Raw genomic sequence first — 21,601 nt, forward strand, 5'->3', positions numbered from 1 at the left:
TGCGACTCTAAAAAATACTACATTTCGACTCCATTAGATTTTATATTCCGCATATCTGAATCTTACGGTGGATCTATTATTAATTTGTGCTTAGCATTTTACATTTTATTTGATAACCTGAGTTGTGCGCCTGATCCGTATGGTACATTCACAGCGCTATATCAACCTTGGCTTTATCTTTTAAACTCAAACCCACTAGACAATGGTTCTGTTTGGTTAACCTTTTTATCACCAACATTGAATAGCAGAAGATAATAAAAATTCGGTGCCGGCCGGCCTGTGCAGGGGGCAGGGAACTGTCCTTGGATCAGAAAAGTCCTGGGTTCGAATCCCGGGCAAGGCATGGATGTTACTTTCTCTCTCTGTGTGCTCTATGTTCTTTCTCCTTTGTGTGTGTGACCCGCTCTATAAACGGGATTGTTGTTGTGTGAATGGTGTGGCAGAAGTCGAATTCTTGGCCATAGATGGTGCCACTGAGAAACAAGAACATTCTCTCTCCCTCTGCTAAAACAGGCATACGACAAAGAAAAAAAATATAGAAATTCAGTGAGGGTTCCGGGATTGGAACTACGTTCACTCTCAATGTGTTGACCCAGGTTCATATCCCGAAAATGGCTGGTCGATACAAATTCTAATCCCGCTTCGTTTCGAACCGGACAAACTGGGACAGATATGAATTTGAGGCGATGTGAAAGTCGCAACCGAGATTCGAGCCTCGTTGCTTCAGTGAGAAGCTATGTCTCTGTCCTCTGTTATACTTAAATTTATGTTTTAACGTTAATTATACCAAACAATATTTCCACCCATACAAAAATTTAGAGTGTGTTTGAGGTTTGTGTGAGGTTGTTCTGAGTTGATGTTGTGTTCAAAACGAACCTTACAAAATCAACCTCCCGAGGTTTATAATCAAGGTGTGTGAATTTGTTTTATTCACGATGTAAGGAACCCTTTAAGCAAATAAATATATTTGAAGAGTGAATAACTTCTCCCAATTTCAACTAATAGCATTACAGAGCTATAAATAAGGTTGATTTTAAGAGGCATAAATTAATATTTATTGGTTAGGTTATTTTTGGTGCAGAACGTAACTTCATTTTCTACCTCCGCAGTATTTTTTAACGCCTGTCAACCTCGAAATTTATTATATTATTTTTTTTTGTAAGGGGCAATTTTAATTATTATTTGACATAAAGGTATCGTTATATATTGCTAACTTACTCAGTTTTATTTTTTTAAACGTTCTGCATGAAATTAGTTGCAAACAGTTCGCTGCAATGCAGAAGTTATTTGCTAATCAATCTAATAAAGTACTCTATTTTCCAATACTTATTTTATTTCTTGGAAAAAAGTTTAAACCTGCAATTATATTTCCTTCTTTCAATTTTTACAGTTCCACCTAAAAAACCAATGATTATGGATCAGAATGGAGAACTATTTCACAGCCTGATTGGTCCTTACAACGAAGGAGACCGACTGTTCCTTGTTTGTGAAACGGAAGGAGGTGAGTTCAATTCTTGTTCAAAGGAAGAGCTCAAAGCGTTCGCTTTCCAATGAGGTAAACCGGGTTCAAATCCCAGCGATGGCTGGTCAATATGAATCCGAATCCGGCTTGCGCCGACCACAGTGATGACGTGAAATATCCTCAGCGATAGACGACTCAAGGGTTAGAGTCTCTTTGCCTTCAGGCTAACCATGGGAGGTTCTCGTGGTTTTCCTCCCCATGTAACGCAAATGCGGGTTAGTTCCATCAAAAAGCTCTTCAAGAAGGCGAATTTCTCTCAATACTTGATTCAGGAGTTCCCTTGTCTTCCGGATTGGGTTCAAAATTACAAGGCTACGGAGTTGAACATTAGTAGTCGTAAACCCAAAAATTTGGTCGGCTGTTCAACAACGGTTATAAAAACAAAAACATCAACTTTATAAAGCATTAAAACACCAAGAATCTATTTTGTAAACGTATTTATTTTTTATTTTAAGCAACTTCAATTTAGCAATTGGTATAATAAATGGTAAAAATTTATATGGAAGTTTTTTAGCAACACTGATGTTTATGTTCAACACCATGTTCAACACAGCATAATAAAAAAATATCATAGAGCAATATTAAACATCCTCATGTGAAATAGCATAATTTAAAAGTGAAAATCAGGCACGTACTAATGTTATTATAAATATGGCATATAAAACAGCAATGTTATAGGTATTTTTTTTTTCTTTCACGAAAAAGTTGATGGTTATTTAATTTTGTTATAGAAAATTGATAAAGTTTGCTTTTATTTCCATTTATCTGAAATATTTTTCGTCAAGCTATACGCAAAATTACATGTTGAAAATGCACACATATAATAACACAATATTTGCATTTTAAAAAATATTTTAATTTTATAAACTTTATTTTATTATGAAATGTTAGTGTTTTTATAGTGTTTCTAAGAATTTAGAATACATTTTCGATGTTAAAAATTCAAAAAGTAACGTAAAAGGAAACTTGAAAACGAAAAATAATGTAAAGACGTAAAGAATTATTTGATAGGTATAGGAAGATAAGGAACAATATTTTCCTAAAAGTTTTTGTAAAAGTTATATTACTTATAGAAATTATATTTTAACGAATAATTTCCTTTTGAAAACAGCTACTTTTACTTCATTAGCTAAAAACAAAAATATACATATATAACCCTATCAATAAAATCGATAAAATTATAATCCGATTAAGAAATAAAATTATACATTTTAATGAGCCCATAAATAATAGATTTTTGGAATTATATCTATTAGTCCAACAATCTTGGTCATCTTTAAGGCCGCGTTCAGAAAAATCAATAAATTTTAAAAAAGCGTCCAGTATGTTTTTGTGTCCAATTGAGCACTACTTTTTATCTCATTTCATTCAGTGCAGCTTTTTGGTCATTGTTTAGAAGTCTTCGTTTTAAGATAAAATACATTATTACATCGAAATAAAAACAACATATTTTTAACTACGGCATCTGGTATGTTTTGGTACTTTAACGGATATTACTTATATCTGCTTTAGTTCGGCAATTTTGGTCGAATTTGAAAAGACGTTCGTAAAAACTAAACATTGTGAAAGCAACTATGGCGTCTCAAGTGTTTTAACATTTCCAATTGTTGAAAATGTTCATTTCTTAATAGCTCTTGAATTGAGCAAACTGAAGCATTACGATCGGCTAATGGAATTATAAGAAATTGCTGAAAATTATATTTGTTTAAGAGGATACCGATTTCTTGTTTGTTTTTTCTTTCTTCCAAAATTCAAATGATGTCAAAACTTTTAAAATTACGAAAAGTCTTAAAGTAATTTAGCGATCTTGCTGTTCTCCGAGGCTTTTGAATTAGCAAAAGGAAAATATGTTCTAAGTAGTAAAGAATTAATGTACCGGGAGGATTCAAATACGTTTCAATAAATCTTGATTAAAAAAACCTTTTAAAGTAAAAACATTAAACACATTATGTTTGCAAAATGATGTAGAGAAAATTAAAGATTTAATAGGGTAAAAATTTTAAATTTTTTTAAATTATTGTAAAAGGTTTTTAATAATTGAGGTTCTTTTCTAGAAACGCAAATATCAAATAAAGTCTCTAAATTCGACAGTTTTATTGAATAGTTTTAGAAAGAATATTTTAATTTGGAATCGTTTCTAGTCAAGTAATTCTTTTAAATAAAGTCATTAATTTTAATGAAGTTTATCTTATGATTCCCACAGAAACGTTAATACAAAAATTGTTCATGTCTTGCAACTAATTAAGTGACACGTTTGAATTTTTCTCAAAGAAAATGAGTAAATTAGGTTTCTGTAAAGACAATTTTGGTTTTTAACTTTTGTACATTGATAACTATAGCTAATAACATTATGCTAATGCACACTTTTAAACCTTTATTTAAAATGTATTTTTCAAAATGTTTTTCGTTTTGATAGACTTGTATACATCGCTGAACATCAAAATAAGTTGCAAGCGTTAAATTCCAAAAATAAAAGTTAATTTTTAGAAATTATTAATATTTTTACTGCATTAATTACCTATTTCTACATGCATGATATAATATTTTCAACGTGTTTTAGATAATGTAGTACAAATTTAAATAAATGGTAATCAAGAAGCAAATTACTAAAACGATATTTGTTCGTTACAAGCGTATTCCGGTTACGCAGTGGGCAAAGGAGGTGAGCCGGGGGCTTTCAGTTCGATCCTGGCAGTCGAGTATGCAACTAGCAAGGTATTCGCGGCAGGGAAAATGTTAAATATGTCGTGCCTGAATGTTCACTCATTGGATATGTGATATCTGAGTTTGGAAAAAAGGGTACCAGTTCGGGCACTTTCCACGTCGTCTGACTGTCGCCTTGGCGACCCAAGGCTGTCAGATGATAGAATCCTAAGAAACGCGGCTAGGGGCTTGGCTATAGTTGGGTGATACATGCATTTAATTATCAAAGTATCTGGCACTTCGATGTACGGTTATCCTATCTAATACATAATGTGATGTGGGATGAACCGCTGCTTAGGGGATAAAGCCCCGCTTCCCAATGAAATGACCCTTCCCAATGAAATGGACTTAAATTATGATAACCCATAACAAATCAATACCTCTGGGGGGATTGATCGTTTCCTGGTTGAGATCCAAAATTACGATCTGTGGATGAATAAATGGATGTATTCATCCACATGGATCCACCCTCTAAACCGGACTGTGACGTGTGTGTGAAAAAAAAGAAACGTAAGCTCCGCCTTAAATTTGCTTGGTTTCACCAAGCAGGCTTGATAATATTGGCAAGTAGCATTAGAAACAACAACAACAGAGTGTAAGAAACGTTTGTTGTTTCTCGCATGACCATTTAAATAAAGCTTTTAAAATATGACGCCTATGTAATAAACCCGTTAACCAATCATTTATGAGAAGTGTGTGTTTCAGGTAAACCCACACCTTCTCTGACGTGGTGGAGAGAGAGTGTCCTCCTGGATGACAGCTACGAAGTTAGTGCTGAAGGGGTGGTCAGAAATGAAATCGAAATAACATCACTTCAGAGGCATGACCTGATGGCTGTCTTCACATGCCAGGCTTCCAACAACAACCTCACGGTACCAGTCTCCAAATACGTCACTGTAGACATGAATTGTAAGTACTTTTAACTATCATACCTAAAGCACTGTTTCCTTTTTATGCAATTTCAGATTGCATAAGCAAATTACACTAGGTTAGATATTTTTATTTCCAATGAGCTGCACAATCGGTCTTGTCGATGAGCAGACCTAAGGCTCCTATACTATCAGAGCTGACCTATCAAGCAATATTGGAGCAAAAAAGTTTGCAAGTCAGCGTTATTAGTATTGTGCTTATGTTAGCTCTTCGGAGCAAAAATAGATGATGAGTCGGCCTGTCTAATTCAGGGGCTCTAAGCAGACCTAGTGCGTTCTCCAGAGGTGGTATCCATTCTTTCAGGACCACCACAATGGGTGAGATACCGTTGGTCATAAATATATAAATCATAGGTTAGATATAAATATATGTATTACAATACATCAATTTAGTAATTCTAATGAATAGAAATAGTACTTGCTGTACGATGAAGCAAAAAGATTCGTTCCTTTGATAGAACATGATTGACTCTTTCAGAAATGGTACGATTTGCTTCCATGAAAAAATTTTAACAATGAATAATAAGCAAAAAAAATATTTTTTTGATAAATTCAATTGAATTATGTCTTAGGAAAGTTTGAAGGATACACTTAGAAGAACATTTGTCCAAGAAAGAGTCATTGAAAGGTAAGTTTCTCGTTAAAGAAAACATTGACATGTACTACATTAATTAGTGCATTTTTTCACACAAAATGTACTAATTAATGTATGTAATTAACGTAACTAATTAATGTGTAATATAACGTACTAGTTAATGTATGTAATTAATGTAACAAAATGTTTGAAAGGTATTTTGAATTGTATATTTTGTTCTTAAAGCAAAAAATTTGGAATAAAACACAAATATACAAAAATTATATACTATGGTTTCGGTTCTATAAACAAGAACTTTTCTCAGTGTCTGAACAACAAATGACAGTAGAAAAGTAACGAAACAAATATCTGCAAAGTGGTTTAATTAGTAACAGTGAGGAACAAATTTGAACAAGATAATAAAAAAAGGGAGAAACGAAACGTATGTTAGGTGTTTAGAGAAGTACTCCAGGATGCAAGATTAAATTGGAATGGATTTCCAAACGTTGGGAAAGAATGGGGCACTAGAATGATTATTAACTAAATTACTAGAATATTTCAAAATATGAAATGATTCTCAGAAATCTAAACCAGTAGTAGGATAGTAAAAATTAATGATTTTATCAAAATAAAACTCAAACCTGCGTTTATAATTTCATCTATATAGAGCGATGGAAGATAATTTAATATCCTGATTTTTCCCATATCTTTCTTGGTCTTCCAATCAAAATTTCAGGACACGTTCAGTTTGTCGAATATACGTAATTCCGCCCTGACAGGAAATTTGATAAATACCCCAGCTATTAAACCAGAACGAAATCTTCGAGACATTAATCTTTAATTTAAACAATGAATTATTATAGAATTAAAGCTATAGCATGTCATTTCTGAACCTTTGTTTATACTTTATTCACTCATCCTGCAGGATATACTTGGATCCAAAAAGTATATCCTATCTTCATTTAAAGGTATTTGCTTTTCATAAAAGTTAGAATGGAATTTATATAGTATATCTTGTGCAAATGAATAAACTACACCTCTAAAAATTAGCACCTGTTAAAAAGGATAATTTTTTTTAGTAATAGTTAGTTGCTTATTCATATTCATTAATCAAATATTCGTAAAAAGATGGAATGAAATGCATATTAACTTTAGTATGCATTTAGAATGACTTTTACTAGAAAAAAAGCACATGTTTAAATCTTTTGTTTACACTTAAAATTATTCACACAAAAACTAAATTGCACCTAATTCTCATAAGTTCTAAAATGAACTTGTGTGAATGACAACGCTTTTGATTCACAAAGATTTTCAGTTCAGAGAAAAATTAAGAAAAGTTTGAAAAGTTTCTCAAAATTTCAAAATTTTTAAATGTTTCTTTAAAAAGGAGGGAGCTTTCATTGTAATGCTTTTTAAAACCGTAACCATCTTGTAGTAAAGAACAATTTTATTCATTTAATTCCTAAAATAAGTGATTATACGCAGATAATATTAGTCACGGAAAAGAGAACTTTTTGTTTCTTTTGTGTCTTGTATGTCTTTCCTTGTTGTAAGCATGAGAATTCGTGAGCTTGGCTTCTTTTTTACAAAAACTCTCTTCATTTTATCACCTTATAGGTGGCTATCCTTTTATAAGCTCCTTTTACTACCCCATTTTGGTACTGAAATTATCTTACGGCATATTCTTTTGGAGGATGCAGATTTACCTATTGGATGTATTTTATCAAAATTAGATTCTTTAATTGCGAAGCAATTTTATATAAGCCATTATTTCTAAAAGCGGAATAAGTCCACTTTGGGAAAAATGAGTTGGTAGCAATATTCGTAGAATTTTTTTTTTTAAATTTTTGTTCGAGAGATTAAAAGAGAAGTACAGTCATAAATCCATATAACCATATAGAGAAAAAGCGTGGAGAGAAAAAATAGCAAAAATTAGAGGCAGCTGCAGTGATAGTCTATGAATCATAAAGGCTTCTGGTCCCCCAGTTGTGGTCCACAAGAGAACGTTTAGTTAAAGATCGGCAAATGATGAGATGGTCATCAACCAGAGACTGCAGACTGGACTGGATGCTGGCTGAGACGGGGCAAGTGTTTCGGAAGACAGTCATGGCCAGCGGCGAGCCTAAACTCAGTCACCATTTTTCTTCTGGACCACTTTGAGATTAAAGATAATTTGTCTTTCCATGACTTTTGACGTGTTCAAACAGCGAGGTTCTTTTTGAACTCCTAATACATGTTATTTTTGATGAATCGTTTTAATGTTCTAGAATAGGTACTGGGAAGAGATAATAGTTCTAAAAGATGTACAAGAAAGAGATAATAGTTCCAAAAGATTCACTGGAACGAGAGAATAGTTCTAAAAGATGTATTGGAAAGAGAGAATAGTTCTAAAAGATGTACTGGAAAGAGATAATAGTTCTAAAAAATGTACTGGAAAGAGATAATAGTTTTAAAAGATGTACTGGAAAGGGATAATTAGTTCCAAAAGATGTGCTGGAAAGAGATAATAATTCTAAAAGACGTACTGGAAAGAGATAATAGTGTAGAGTGAAGACACACTTTTTGTCCATTGAATCAATCAGCAATCTCATTGCTATGGATTTTAAAAAGCCCTGAGATCCACTGTAAGATATTTTTCAGACAAATAAGCTTTGTAACAGTCTCCAACATTCCACCACAAAATACAAAAAATTCAAGTTTGACATTAATTTTAGCAAGATATAGATGTCTTCTATATATTATTATAGTCATACATTCAATGCAGCATGAATAAATATTAAAATAATCAAAAAAAATTTCGCTAAAACTTTTATCCCCCCCCCCAAAAAAAAACTTTCTTTGAAGTAGTCTTATTAAACATTCAAAAATAACTGCTCATTTATATATTCAATGGCGATTTAATGATTTTAACTAGAGAATGTGTACCGTTGAGAATGAAAGATATTCAAATTTCCATTTTTAAAATCAGCATTTGTAATGAAATTTATATATTTAATTTTCGTTATTGAGATCCCCGGGGCTGAACTAGGACTGCACAGTGTCACTCTAATTCAGCTCCATGATGCTTTGTGAAGAAATCACTTTTGATAAAAGTGTGGCTCAACACTATATTGCTCCAAGATCTTCATACGTTTCAGCTTATTTAGAAAAAAATTACTTTTAAAGTCAAACCGTTATTTTTCTCTTTATTCTCTTGCAGTGATTGAATTTTTATATTAATGAATTATGTAGTTATACAACTAAATTCAAAATGATAACTACCCAGCTTAGTGTAATATTTAATTGTAAGAATGATCATCATTATTGGTACATCGTCCCGGGGTGAGATTTTCCAATCCCGTGGCATTTGACGACTCGCTCTTCTGCTTGGCGATTTTTTAAATAAAAGAAACTTAATTCTTATTTTTTTAAGTTCAGGTTAATTTAAAAAGATGTAAAAGCTTGCATTATAATTGCGGCCAAATCTTCAAAGCCAAAGAGAAAAATCCAGCCAAAAGAGAAAAATCTTCAAAAAAGAGAGCAAGTGGTTAAATGCCTCTGGATTGTAAATTTGCTGTCAGGATGGGTCTTGACTAGTCCTAAACATTACTCCATGCAGTATTTTTTAATAAATTTCTGGTTCACATAGATTACGAGAACAAAAAAAAATGTCTTTTCAATCAGCACTTAAGTAACATTTTATGTATAAAAAATCTATTCTTAGTAAACTTTTATACCTACAGTTACACAGAGTCCTTACCTACCTCAATTTACCTACAGTCTATTCTTATTCTATTCTCTGAAAATTTTTATACCTACAGTTACTCGGATCAAATATTCCAAACTAGATAAATCAGCCGGGTAACGTTAAACTCCTCAACTCTTCTTTTTAAATTCACAAAATAAAAACATAAATCTTTTGCTTTTCTTACACGGCGATTTTTGAATCCTTTCTATTAAAGCTAGATATAAATAACGAAAGCAAATAGAATACAATAAAATGAAGTGAAGTAAGTTTAAATTTGAATAGATTTTTGAAACGGAGTCTTTGATTTAAACCACGGATAAAAGATTTAGAAAAAATATTTTCTTTCAGATTTTCAAGAATTTTAGAAAGTTCGCGTTGTTTGAAGAATACCTTTTATTTTTGACTTTTAAGTTTCGTTAGATCAAAAAATGAAAAAAATACACAATACAGTGAAAAACCACCAGCTTCTTTAACAAAAACTTGGTATTTGATGTGCTTTAAAAGTTTTTCGAGCTTTTAGCCAATTTTTTGTTGAATACATTTTGCACCCATTCTCTCTTTTGTTTTTGAAAACTGTTCTTCAGAATTGTTAGCCTTTTTTTAGTGGTGAATATTCAGAATACTTTCCGCTGGGATGCATAATGGAACTTTCCGAAAAACGCGCTCAGAGAAGATGAACATTTTTTTTTCTTAAATCATCTGATCTAAATGCATTTTTATGTAAGTGATTATATCCTTGTTTGATGCTTTTTCTCCTTTCTTTAGCCTACTTCTTCTGGCGCGTAAAATTTTGCTTTGGCGTGCATTTACCTGGAATAAATTTTTGATTTATAAGTCCTAGGAAATGATGCGTAAATTAAAGTTCAATGCAATGATATAGACGAGTAACTACTGTTAAATTTATGTACATCTTCTGCTTGATTTACTTTGGCGTTATGAAAGCAATTGTTTTAAAAGGCGTGTTTTCTTTTAACTCCAGTAACTGAATGCTGATATGGAGAGCTGGGATGCTTTACTTAATTTCACATACTCTAAACTGGAATAAATTTGTCATCCTGGACATTTATGGTACAAAAGATTATTTTTGACGTCCTGACAAGTCTCTAAACAAAAAATCTATTGTTATCTTCAAACCCATGTCAAGTACAACATAGTTTATTTATTTATTTTTACTACGTTTTATAAACTGGATTTTGTGGGCACACGTGTTAAAACTTGCAATCGAAATTTTGATCACTTTCCGATTATTTGATCATTTCTCAACTGATGGTTTGTACTAGATGGCGGTACAAGTTAAAAAAATTTTTTGAAGACTACATATTGCCGTATGATTTTTATCGTCGATAAAATGTAGATAGAACTAATTGGAGAGAAAATATCCCTGCTGGTGATATGTACCTGCTAAGAATTTGTTCTCTGATCACAACCTCTACAAAACATATCTTATCATCTTTTTTGCTTCAAAATATTCTTTTTTTTATTTATCGTCATCAAAGATATTGATCATTTCTTGGCTTACTAGAATAATTAAATTTCAACCTGGACTCTGGGTCCGATGACAATACAAACTGCAATCGTTTCCAGAACTTTGCAAGACAACCAAAACATCTAGAACATTTTTTAAATGTAAACATGTTATTGCTTTCACAAAATTAATTTTGATCACCGAACTGGAAAGGAACCCTTTGCGATGATCTACCAATTCAGAAAAAAGTTGGTTTCTGATCTAAGTTAGCTGTCGTATTGTCTTTTACTTTATTCTGTCTCAAAAAGTCATACTAGTATTTATAATTTAAAAATGTTCCGAATGACTCCATTTAATTTGAAAGAATGTCCAAAACATATAGTTCATGTAAAAACTTGATTTTTTTTTTAAACGCGGCTCTTATGTCGCATAAAATATCTAAAGCAATATGATTCCAGAAGATTTGTATTTAACTGAAAATAATGACCAGACACATGGTGTAGAGCAGGAACTGGCAAACTTTTTTGATCGAGGGCCAAAAATCGAGAAAAAACAGTTTGGTGGGCCAAGTTAAAACTTCTAAAAAAATACGATATACGTTTTAATTTAGATATTTGATGAGATGAATGAAACTGCTATTTCATTTCCTTATATTGATTCCAAGTGAGATGTGCTTATTTTAAGGAACGAGGCTAACGATTTTAGTTCTAGTTGTTCAAACGAAGAACGATTCTAGTTGTTCAAGTTCTAGTTGTACTTTAAACAAAGAAGATCTGTGTAAGTGCATCTATCATTGAACGCATGGCACTCTAAATCAACTTTGCGTTTTTTAGAAGCTTTTTTGGGGATAAAAAAGTTTACAAATAAGTCAAAAAAGCACTAACCATTTTATAAATTTAATAATTTAACCATTATTTACATTATGTGTGCAATTTCTCCATACCCAATAAATGTTAGAACTCACGCTGGCAGAAAAATCCACTCGTTGGAGCTTAAAATGCGCAATCTGCCACATGTGAAGTGCAATTCACCTACAGTAGATTCCATATGTCTGCTCCTCGAGAAAGACAGACCCTCGTTGGAACCAATCTACGGCTATTTTATTTTATAAAGAACTTCTACTTTCAACATTTTACCAATTGAAGCTGTCTGTGCTAACTATTTCCATCAATTTATGCTTTGGAGAACAAAAATAGAGAAAGTAAAAAGGTCATCAAAACTTAGTTTAAAAAGAAAGAACAAAAAAAACTTTAAACAAAGTGGACAAGAAAATGGAGTTAAAAATCTTTCCGCGGGCCGGATAAAACCTTCCGGTGGGCCACAGTTGGCCCATCCCTGGTGTAGAGTATTATGTCTGATCACCGATGTGGCTTCAATAACGGGCAATTTAAAACGTTAGTGTTTTGATCAAGGCATTCTCGTTTATTGCATTTTGCTTCATTTTTTGTTAATAATTCATACCGGTATCAACAATTTAAAAATGCTAAGAATGGCTGCAGTTGACGTACATTGGATACTAAAGAACGTTCTAGAATGGCACAATTTAGTGTTATAAAGCATTATAACTTGTTTTTTTTACAGTACATTTTTATATTGGTTAACAAAGAAAAATCTTGCAGTTCTATCAGAACTTATGAAAGCGAAAGCAGCTGACTTAATAAGACGCGATGTTTCAGAAAAAAATTCCTATCCAATTTTTATACAATTTGTTGCCAACTAGACATTATCTACGAACTTCAAAGCTTCTTTTTTCTGGTGTGAATGGATTTTAGTAAACGGGTTTATGACTCAATTTCTGGTCCACCAATTGCAAAACAATTTCAACTTTTTCAAACTAACTTTTTTTTCCCCACAAATATATATGGCTGAATAGGAGGTAATATAATAAAAACGCCTGAAACTTTTCAGGATAAAAATGCTGTTCCAATATGGTGTGGCTGATAAAACTCGACTCTTTTTGCGGTTATAAGAAAAGCTATTTGTCGATTCGACTTTCAAAGCCCGATATAACATTTTATGTCTCGATTCGTATTTTCTGTCGCTGGACAAAGACATTCTTTAGGTTTCTTAATGAGCAAGAAGCGCAGATTATTTGAAAGAAAAGCGGCCTTGAAATTGAATTTTTATCAAAATATAAACCGCCTTCATCCTTTTACATCGTTAGTTTATTTTCCAAATCCCTTCATTTCACAGTATGGTATTTTCTTGTCAACTTTCGTCTGATATATTCTATATAAAATTGCTTTCATCGTTAAATGTTTCACTCTGTGTTAAAAGAAATACAATGTGTATACCCATTTCCAAATTTTTGGAGAATCTGTTTTAAGATTTTTTTGTTCAAAAAATAGTTTTAAAAAAAAATTATAATGTCTGGTGCTTATCAGATATAGGCGCCATATTTTGGCGATTGCTTTTCCAAGTTGTAGCCAACCCGAACATTGGTTTTTGTCTGTACATAGTCATAAAATATATTATAAAATGTACTATAATAATAAATATAACTTATAAGAAACTGAATGTAATTTATTTAGTAGAGGAAAATATACTTTGAGGTACTCCTTGACGAAAATTGGGAAATATTTACAGGCAATTGCGCTTACGTGCAATGCCTTACCAAATAAAATGACGCCAGAAACATAATGCACTGGAAAATAATTAAAAATCATTTGTTTGCTTTAAACCCGTAAAATAAAACATAGTTTATTTATTTATTTTATTACTTTTTTTTAAACTCGATTTCGTGGGCGTACAAAAGTTTGATAACTTTCCGACTATTTGATCATTTCTCAACTGAAGTTTTGTACTAGCAGGCAGTGCAAGTTTCAAATATTTTCTGAAGACTACAAGTAAAATATATTGCCGTATTAACGCCATAGTGATTTTTATCATCCATAAATAATCATATGGACGAATCATCGAATAGTGATACTATTCGATTAGCTGATGTGCAAATATCAAAGCTGGAGGTATGTGCCTGTAAGAATTTGTTCTGCGATAAAATGTAACATTAATACATAACATACACGCAAACACGGAAAAAAAAAGTATAAAATTTACATTTGGCAGCTCCTTTTACTTTGGCGATTTTTATGTTCTTACAGAAAAAGTGAATAAAAAGTGAGATTTTCTCATAATATATCAAGAAAGAAACAAATCGTCAAATATAAGATTTTATGTACAATATAAAATCAAAAGAACGGTACCCAAGCCGAGGTATACCCAATTTTAAATTCTAATTATAAAAATATAGTAAAAAAACACGATTAAAACATAAAAACATAACAAAATACCTGGGTTGCCATAAATGAAACATCATCGCCCATTCTGGACACCAACTTGATGATAACCGATGAGACCCTTGAAAACTCGACTACCCATTTACCTTATAATAGACCTATAACGGTAATTCAATATGTTCATTATAAAATGGTGCGTATTGAGATTATATTATGGGATTTCTATAAAATGTAATAAAAAATCACCATACCTTTATTTTTGATTGTTGCTTTTGAATTTGATTGTTGCTTTGAAAATGCTGTAGTGTTTTTTGCTTTTCCTTTTTTAAATTAAGATATAAGTATCTGATATGATAAAATTAAATAAATTTAAACAGAATAATAGCTAAATATAGTTAAAGATTACATCAATTAATGTATGTTAAATGCATCTGTATTCAAGAAAAAATCTACAGATAAATGAAAAATAAATGAATCATTAATAGATTAATACCATTGTAAATTTTATTAATATTATGTTGATAACAGCTGAAAGTTTCCGGGTTTCTTCGATCTCTTAAGGATCTTTTTTAATTATTTATTTCTGCTCAATAAGAATACACCGACAGCTTTGAGAAGCAGTTTTAAACATTTAACTTTAATATGAAGAAATAGAAAGAAACTTTATACTTTTTCTTTTGTATCGATCTTAAAACTATAACTATACAGAATAAATTTCTCCATTAGCAATTGAGCACAAAAACCACAATAAAAAAGGTGATTAATAGAAAAGTCGTCTTGCCTTGCCAGTTATGACAAATAAATCCCTTCAAAACCAAAATGAGAAATTTAAGAGAATTCAACAGAATTCTATTAATTGAAAGTGATTCTGTGTGCTGAAAGCTGAAAAAAGTACTGCTCATTTATTGTTTCATACTAATAGCTGGTAAGAAAATAGATTGTATCATTTTTGCTTTACAATATTTTTGTCACCCAAAACTATTTCGACATACCGCCCATGAGATGGATAAAAAAAAGCAGAGTAAATATTTATGGACATTAGTAATATTTCTAGTATCCATTTATTTACTCTGTACTATTGTTGAAGAAATTTACGTCTGTTTTTATAGCCTTAATATCCACAGATGCCTATAAGAGTATTACGTTTGACCTAAGCAAGGCTATAAAATCCATACATTTACTCCTGTTCTTTACGATTTTCATTATTTCACTAAGTGAATTTAACGGGTAGTGGATTTGGAATACCATTCAATGCTCCCATTCCGAAAATCTTTAGAAAAATTCAGGTTCACTTTTGAGACCATTCTTTGGAGTAAGAGTAACAAAATGTGTTTACCTATATATAGGGTGTTCCGTGTTGTTCACCCTATATATATTATTTCTCTAAAGAGACTGTTATGCATTTGCATTTGCTTTTTTTTAGAAGCTGCTTTAAAGCGTAAGTCTCAAATATATTAGTTCTAACCTATTTTATTACTACATCTTGTTCCTTTAATATCTGTAAAATTCTTTTCTTACAATCGATATTTTTACGACTTTCCAACAAACTGGAGTATTCAAATCATTACTGGAGACCCTTGCCTGATGGCAATGCTAGTTTCAAAACATTTCCTGACCGCTATAAGTAAATTTTAACACCAAATAAAAGTTCCAATTTTTCCGACTGAATCGATATTTTAAATTTTTACTGGACCTCTGTGCTGATTGACAATAAAAATTACAAATTGTTTCAGCATAAAAGGGATAATTTATCCTCATATTTTAAAGGAAGGAAGTTTATCGTCAAGTAAATTACGATCACTTTTACAGCTATCTAGATGGCTCAAATTTCAATTGTATATCTCTGTGCTTGATTCTAATACGAGACAAAATTGTTTTCCAAATGGTGCAAGCAAAATTTATCCATTGCGTACCGTGATTGTGGTTTACTAGTATCTCGCTAGGAAATTTTAGATGGTGTTAACTCTCTGGTTGGCTAGCTTTGATCAAACAACCTCGATTTCTCTCCTGGGCTGATAAGCAAATGTATTTTCTTTCTTCTTCTTTTTTTTTTATTTAAAATAATTCTTTTTCTTAGTAGGATTTAAAAACGGTACGTTTGCTCAGAAGCTTCATAAGTTTGATGACCCCACTAGCTTAGACCATTTTCTGAATCTTATAATAAAACAACTACTTCATTTTCCAACATTTTGAAAGCCGTATCGCGAGTTTAACTCTGTCATCATAAGTTTGCACGCATAAGCAAAGTACAATAAAATTGGAAGTACAAGAAAAAAATTGAAAAAAAAAAAGATTTATAATTCAATTTAAAATTTTAAGATAGATAGGTAAGACTGTTAGAGTTTAATAAAAATTATATTATTTGGTGCGAATTAAGTAAAATTATTTAATATTATTGTTAAAATGGATAGATGGGTTGCATAATTGGATGTATCTCTGGATATAGTCATGATTAATATAGGCAAATGATAAATTTTTGTAATAATTTAATTAAGGCGGAGAATAGTAAAAAAGGTAATTGGATTAAGAGGAATGTGATCGTTAAGGAAAGTGGTAGTACAATGCTAATGTGGGATAACAATAACCCAATAGATCCAAAGGGTCACAAAGTGTGAGGCTTGAACAAATTGGATAAATTGGAATCACCAAATTTGGAAAAAGGGCGAAACTGAAATAATTGAGGATTAAAGATAAATAAGACAAAGTCATACTATATCCTGATATAAATATATGATTTAATACAGCAAGCTGATGTTTCTAAAATTATTAAATATGCATGCCCAAAACAATAAATGAAAGGTACTCACCGCACATACAGGAAAAATTGATGGAAAAAAACGATAAATTGAAGAATTACACATGAGCAACTGAATATATTTTTATTAATTTTTTTAAATCACGCAATCACACACAAAACAAATAGTTGAATATGAATTTAGAGATATTATTTCACTAATGACAAGGTTTTTGAGGAGAAATAAGTGACAAAGTTTGAATTAGAAAAAGGTAATATAAAGGTCGCAATCAAAGGTGAATTTGAAGAGTGATGTGAAAAATACGAAATTATTTAACTTACAGAAATTACTGATTTACGAAGAAACTTTAAAGATCCGAAAGAGTTGATATGAAGAACATTAAATTACTGAAAATTATAAAGATTTTAAGGATTCTACATTGATATTTTAGGTTAAAAAAATTGGGATGTTGGAAAAAGAATTAATTTCCTCGATACGGACCGAAGTCCACATCTCGGAGAAAAAAAATAACTACCCAGATGGAAGCACAAAAAGAGAATATATTAAAAGTGAATTAAAAAATTCGTTAACTGGTGCAGGACCAGGAAAGTTACAGCCAATTAAACTTAAAGAGGAGGAGGGTTTAAAAAAAAAGGAAAGAGATTGGTTAGTTAGCCCCCCTAAAAAAATAAAAGAAGTAAAAAAGAAAGACGGGTAAAAGAGGGGTTGACCCTCCCACAGGACGATGACCGTGTTGACCATGAGGAAGGTCAACCAGAAAGTTAAAATAAATATAATTGCTGTATTGAAAAAAAAGAAATAAAGTTTTAATAAAATTAACGGATTACATATAACTAGAGATTAAATTGTCACTTTGCATTAAATGTAAATGTGACAAAGACGCTTCTAAAATTTAACGATGTTTTACAATTTTTTATCTTTTATAAAAAGAACATTTTTTTTCAAACGGGAATAAACATGCAACCTGTAAAAATTTCTTATTAGTTCCTAATTTATAATTATATAAGAGATTCAAAGACAAAATTTTTCCGCAAAAGAGCTCTCTGATAAAAGGGGCGTCGTCTAATTATTTCTGGAGGTGACGCCCCACACTTAAACGTGGTTGTACCCTATTTAAACATAGTAATATTTTACCTTCTAGTTAAGTACTTATTTATTTTTGTGCTCTGCCCTTTCAGAATGAGTTGCACGTCCTTGTGGTTAAGTTCATTCAGAAAGCACCTTCGCACAAAAGGTGTTGCACGTGAAGAAAAATGAGGATTTGTGGAAGAAAAATTTTAGTCATCATTCATTAAATCTGGCAACATTCCAGAACGAATTCGGTAGAAAGGATGTTAATTCACAATGCATACAGAATTGAATAACCGTTATGAATAGTGGATGAAGTATATAACTGTAACATTTTAACAGTAAGCGAAATTACTTTTTTCCCATTCTTAAATTAGCCTCTTTTTTTGTCGAGCTTGCTACTTTTTATATTCATATTCCATCTTTGGAAATAGTCTTTAAGTGAAATTTTTTTAATTCCCATACGCATCTTAACACTTTTATTAACTATGTGAAGGTTGAATCTTGCGTTTTTGATCTCTCTTCGTATAAATGAAGTACTCAAATCATCTCTGCCTTCTGAAAATGCAGATTACGATTGTTTTTTGACGGGTATAAGCTTAATTTTTTGTCAATTTATATGGCCGAAAGAAAGGTATCGTCATATGAAGTGTCTACCCTTTGCTATTAAAAAGTGTTTAAAATTAAATTGGAACTCTTCAAGCAGAATTTATCTCTTTCGCTTAACGTCAAGAAAATTGCGACCACATTTTTTTTATCGACTTTGAGGATTCAAATTCCAACTAGCGCTTTGTGTCTGACTCCAATACAGGTTACGAATCGTCAAGAAAATTACTACCATTTACTACTAAGAAGGATTACATTTCAACCGGAGCTCTGTATCTGACACCAACATAAGTTACAAATCATAAAAAAGTACTTCCTCTAACTACTTAGAAGGCTAAAATTTCAGCTGGAGCTCTGTGTCTGACGCAAAAGCAAGTTATGTACCGGCAAGAAAATTACTACCACTAACTATTTAAAAAGTTCAAATTTCAACTGGAGCTCTGTATCTGACACTAATACAAGTTGCGTATCGTCAAGTAAATTACTTCCTCTAACTACTTAGAAGGCTCAAACTTCAACTGGAGCTCTGTATCTGACACCAATATAAGTAACGTATCGTCAAGAAAATTACTACCACTAACTACTTAGGAAGCTCACATTTAGACTGGAGCTCTGTTTCTCATACCACAACTTACAGGAGTGTCCTATATTGTGTAAGCGAATTTTGTCATCAATAAAAATTTCTTCCACTTTATATATAGAAAATTAATTTAGATATATACTGTACATTTGTAAAAAAAAACTATTTTTCTCGAACGCTATCTAGTGGTAACAAGAAGGATTTTTGAAGTGTCAGCTAGTCCCAACGCTTTGACTTCATGACATAAACTATAATTTAAAATTTTATGTGTTATTATCTCTTATCTGTTATTTTTAGCAATTATTCATTGATTTCTGAAGTAATAATTGTACCGACTTTATACTTTCTTCCAACTTACTTTGGGTTGAGATCTTATTCTGACACATAAAGTAATGTGTAATGCTGCTATTAATTTCATTTTGTTTTTCACTTTGTTATGTCCTAATCTGTGGCTACTTTATAAAAATAAAACCATGCAAATCCTTACTTCTTACGTTTTATCACTTTCTTCAGTGACTTTAGACTTTTTTTCCAACACTGTAGTTCCAGAGATATGATTAGTAAAAACGAAAAACAGCATTAAAGGGAGGAAAATTTTAACAGCTCTCTTAATTAAATCGTTTAGAAATATATGCATGACATTTTGATAGATTTAAAATAGTTTAGTATTTAAATAGTTTACGAATTCCTATAACTAGTATATTTGTAAAAGTGATTTACGCTGATCAAAATTGCTTTTACGAAACTTTAAATGCATTTCGACCTTTTTACTGCAAAAATGGTCATTTTCGTCAAACACCCACCCCAAAATTCTTTTTTTATTCCTTTTATTGTAATCCACATTTGTCCGCATTTTTTTTAAGCTAATTGTTTACTTTCTTGATTTTAAGCTTAAAATCGATTTTATTTTGACAAAAATGACTTAAGGTATCCGACTAGTATCGACAACTTTTTTTTTAAAATATTAATATAAAATTTGAAAAAACTACTTTATTTGCTTAATTATGTTTAAAAATTTATAAAACTGGCAAAGGCAACTATTATTATTATGATTATTTTCTTTTTATATGGCCATTTTTAGGCAAAAATAACGGTTTCATGTTTTGAATTATTATCTTAAAGACATGTGCATATGCATATAATGCTGAATTACTGTGCATATGCCTATAATACTGAATTATAATACTGCGCTCATAAAAAATTGTAGACAGTTATTTTAAAAGCAGCATGAGGTATCATGTTTAAGGTGGTGAAAAAAGCTAATTTTGTGATAAACGCATTTAAACACTTAAAATTATTAGTCTATCCACTATTATAAATTTGCACAAAAATTGCTATAACTTTGTAAATAATTGGAGTGCACACAAAAGTAAAGTATTTTTAGAAAACTAAGAGTACAGGAAATTTGAATTTATAATAAACTAATTTTCGAAAATTTTGCTCAAAATTATGTTTTTGCACTAATCAGATGCCTCCTTATGTTACCAATTTTAACGTCAAACTTTAATTTTTTTTTCAATTTTTAAAGCACTTCCGAGTTCAAGTATTTTAAAAGATGAGAAAATTCAAACAAAACAAAAAAACTGAAATTATTTTCTTAGTTTCTGAGAAAAATTATCTTAAAGTTGGCCATTTTAGTATGAGCTAGATAAAAGCAGACAACTCCCCTTAATAACCAAATGATAATAATAAAAATGTAGTTTAAACATTTTCTGGTTAAAATAAAATTCTACTCTCATTCTGCCTCAAAGCTTATTGAGCACAACATGTCCGAAACGTGATATTACTTCAAATCACGCCAATATGTACTTATTTTGTATTTTGTAAGACAATTTAAGAAACTTAATGATATATGACGATGTTTAAGATAATATGTGCTTACCGATCTGGTTTGGATTGCTTGCGTTTCTTTCTAATGAACGATGACGACCAAATCGAATTGTGTGTCCATTACATTTTATGCTGATAGCAATAAAGAAGTGAAAATTGATTAAAAAATCAATGGAGACTATTAGAAGCTCGGTTTATGAGACCACGACTAGAATCAGAACTTTAAAGAACAAGATTTGAAAAATTATTGACAGAATTCTATGAATTAACTATTCAGATCTCGAATATTCTGTTAAAAAATACCAGTAGAAAGAGTTTGGTTGAGTATGAGTTTAGATTTAAGTATAAGGTGAAGTCTCAAGCAATATTTCGAATATGAAATGAATGCACTATAAATTGAGCAGGCAATTTCCGGGCTTTAATCTTATAAATGTTACTTTGGAAACTCTGGAGAGGGCAATTTTAACTCGCTACTTAACTCCGTCAATTATCTAGCGTTTCTGAACGAATGGGACTACAGGTTTAAACTGTCTTAACTTCCTGTTCAAAATCAGAATGTGAAGTCTGTATATAATTGAGAATTAACTTGAAGTAGTTCAAACCCC

At 31.2% G+C, this 21,601-nt stretch overlaps 1 protein-coding gene across 4 annotated transcripts in view; it reads left to right on the top strand.

Moving 5' to 3' along the window:
• The window catches only part of LOC107454647 (synaptogenesis protein syg-2), a 386,382-nt gene that overhangs the window by 311,247 nt on the left and 53,534 nt on the right, over positions 1-21,601 (top strand). For all 4 annotated transcript variants that reach the window (XM_071183678.2, XM_016071899.4, XM_016071898.4 and 1 more), the window contains 2 exons: positions 1,391-1,501; positions 4,931-5,134. In XM_071183678.2, coding sequence (XP_071039779.1) covers positions 1,391-1,501; positions 4,931-5,134 — 315 coding nt within the window. The remainder of the gene's footprint in view (positions 1-1,390; positions 1,502-4,930; positions 5,135-21,601) is intronic.

The sequence above is a fragment of the Parasteatoda tepidariorum genome, chromosome 3 (genome assembly GCF_982258835.1).
Source record: "Parasteatoda tepidariorum strain Cologne lab strain chromosome 3, Ptep-v5.0, whole genome shotgun sequence".
Taxonomy (NCBI): Eukaryota; Metazoa; Arthropoda; class Arachnida; order Araneae; family Theridiidae; genus Parasteatoda; species Parasteatoda tepidariorum.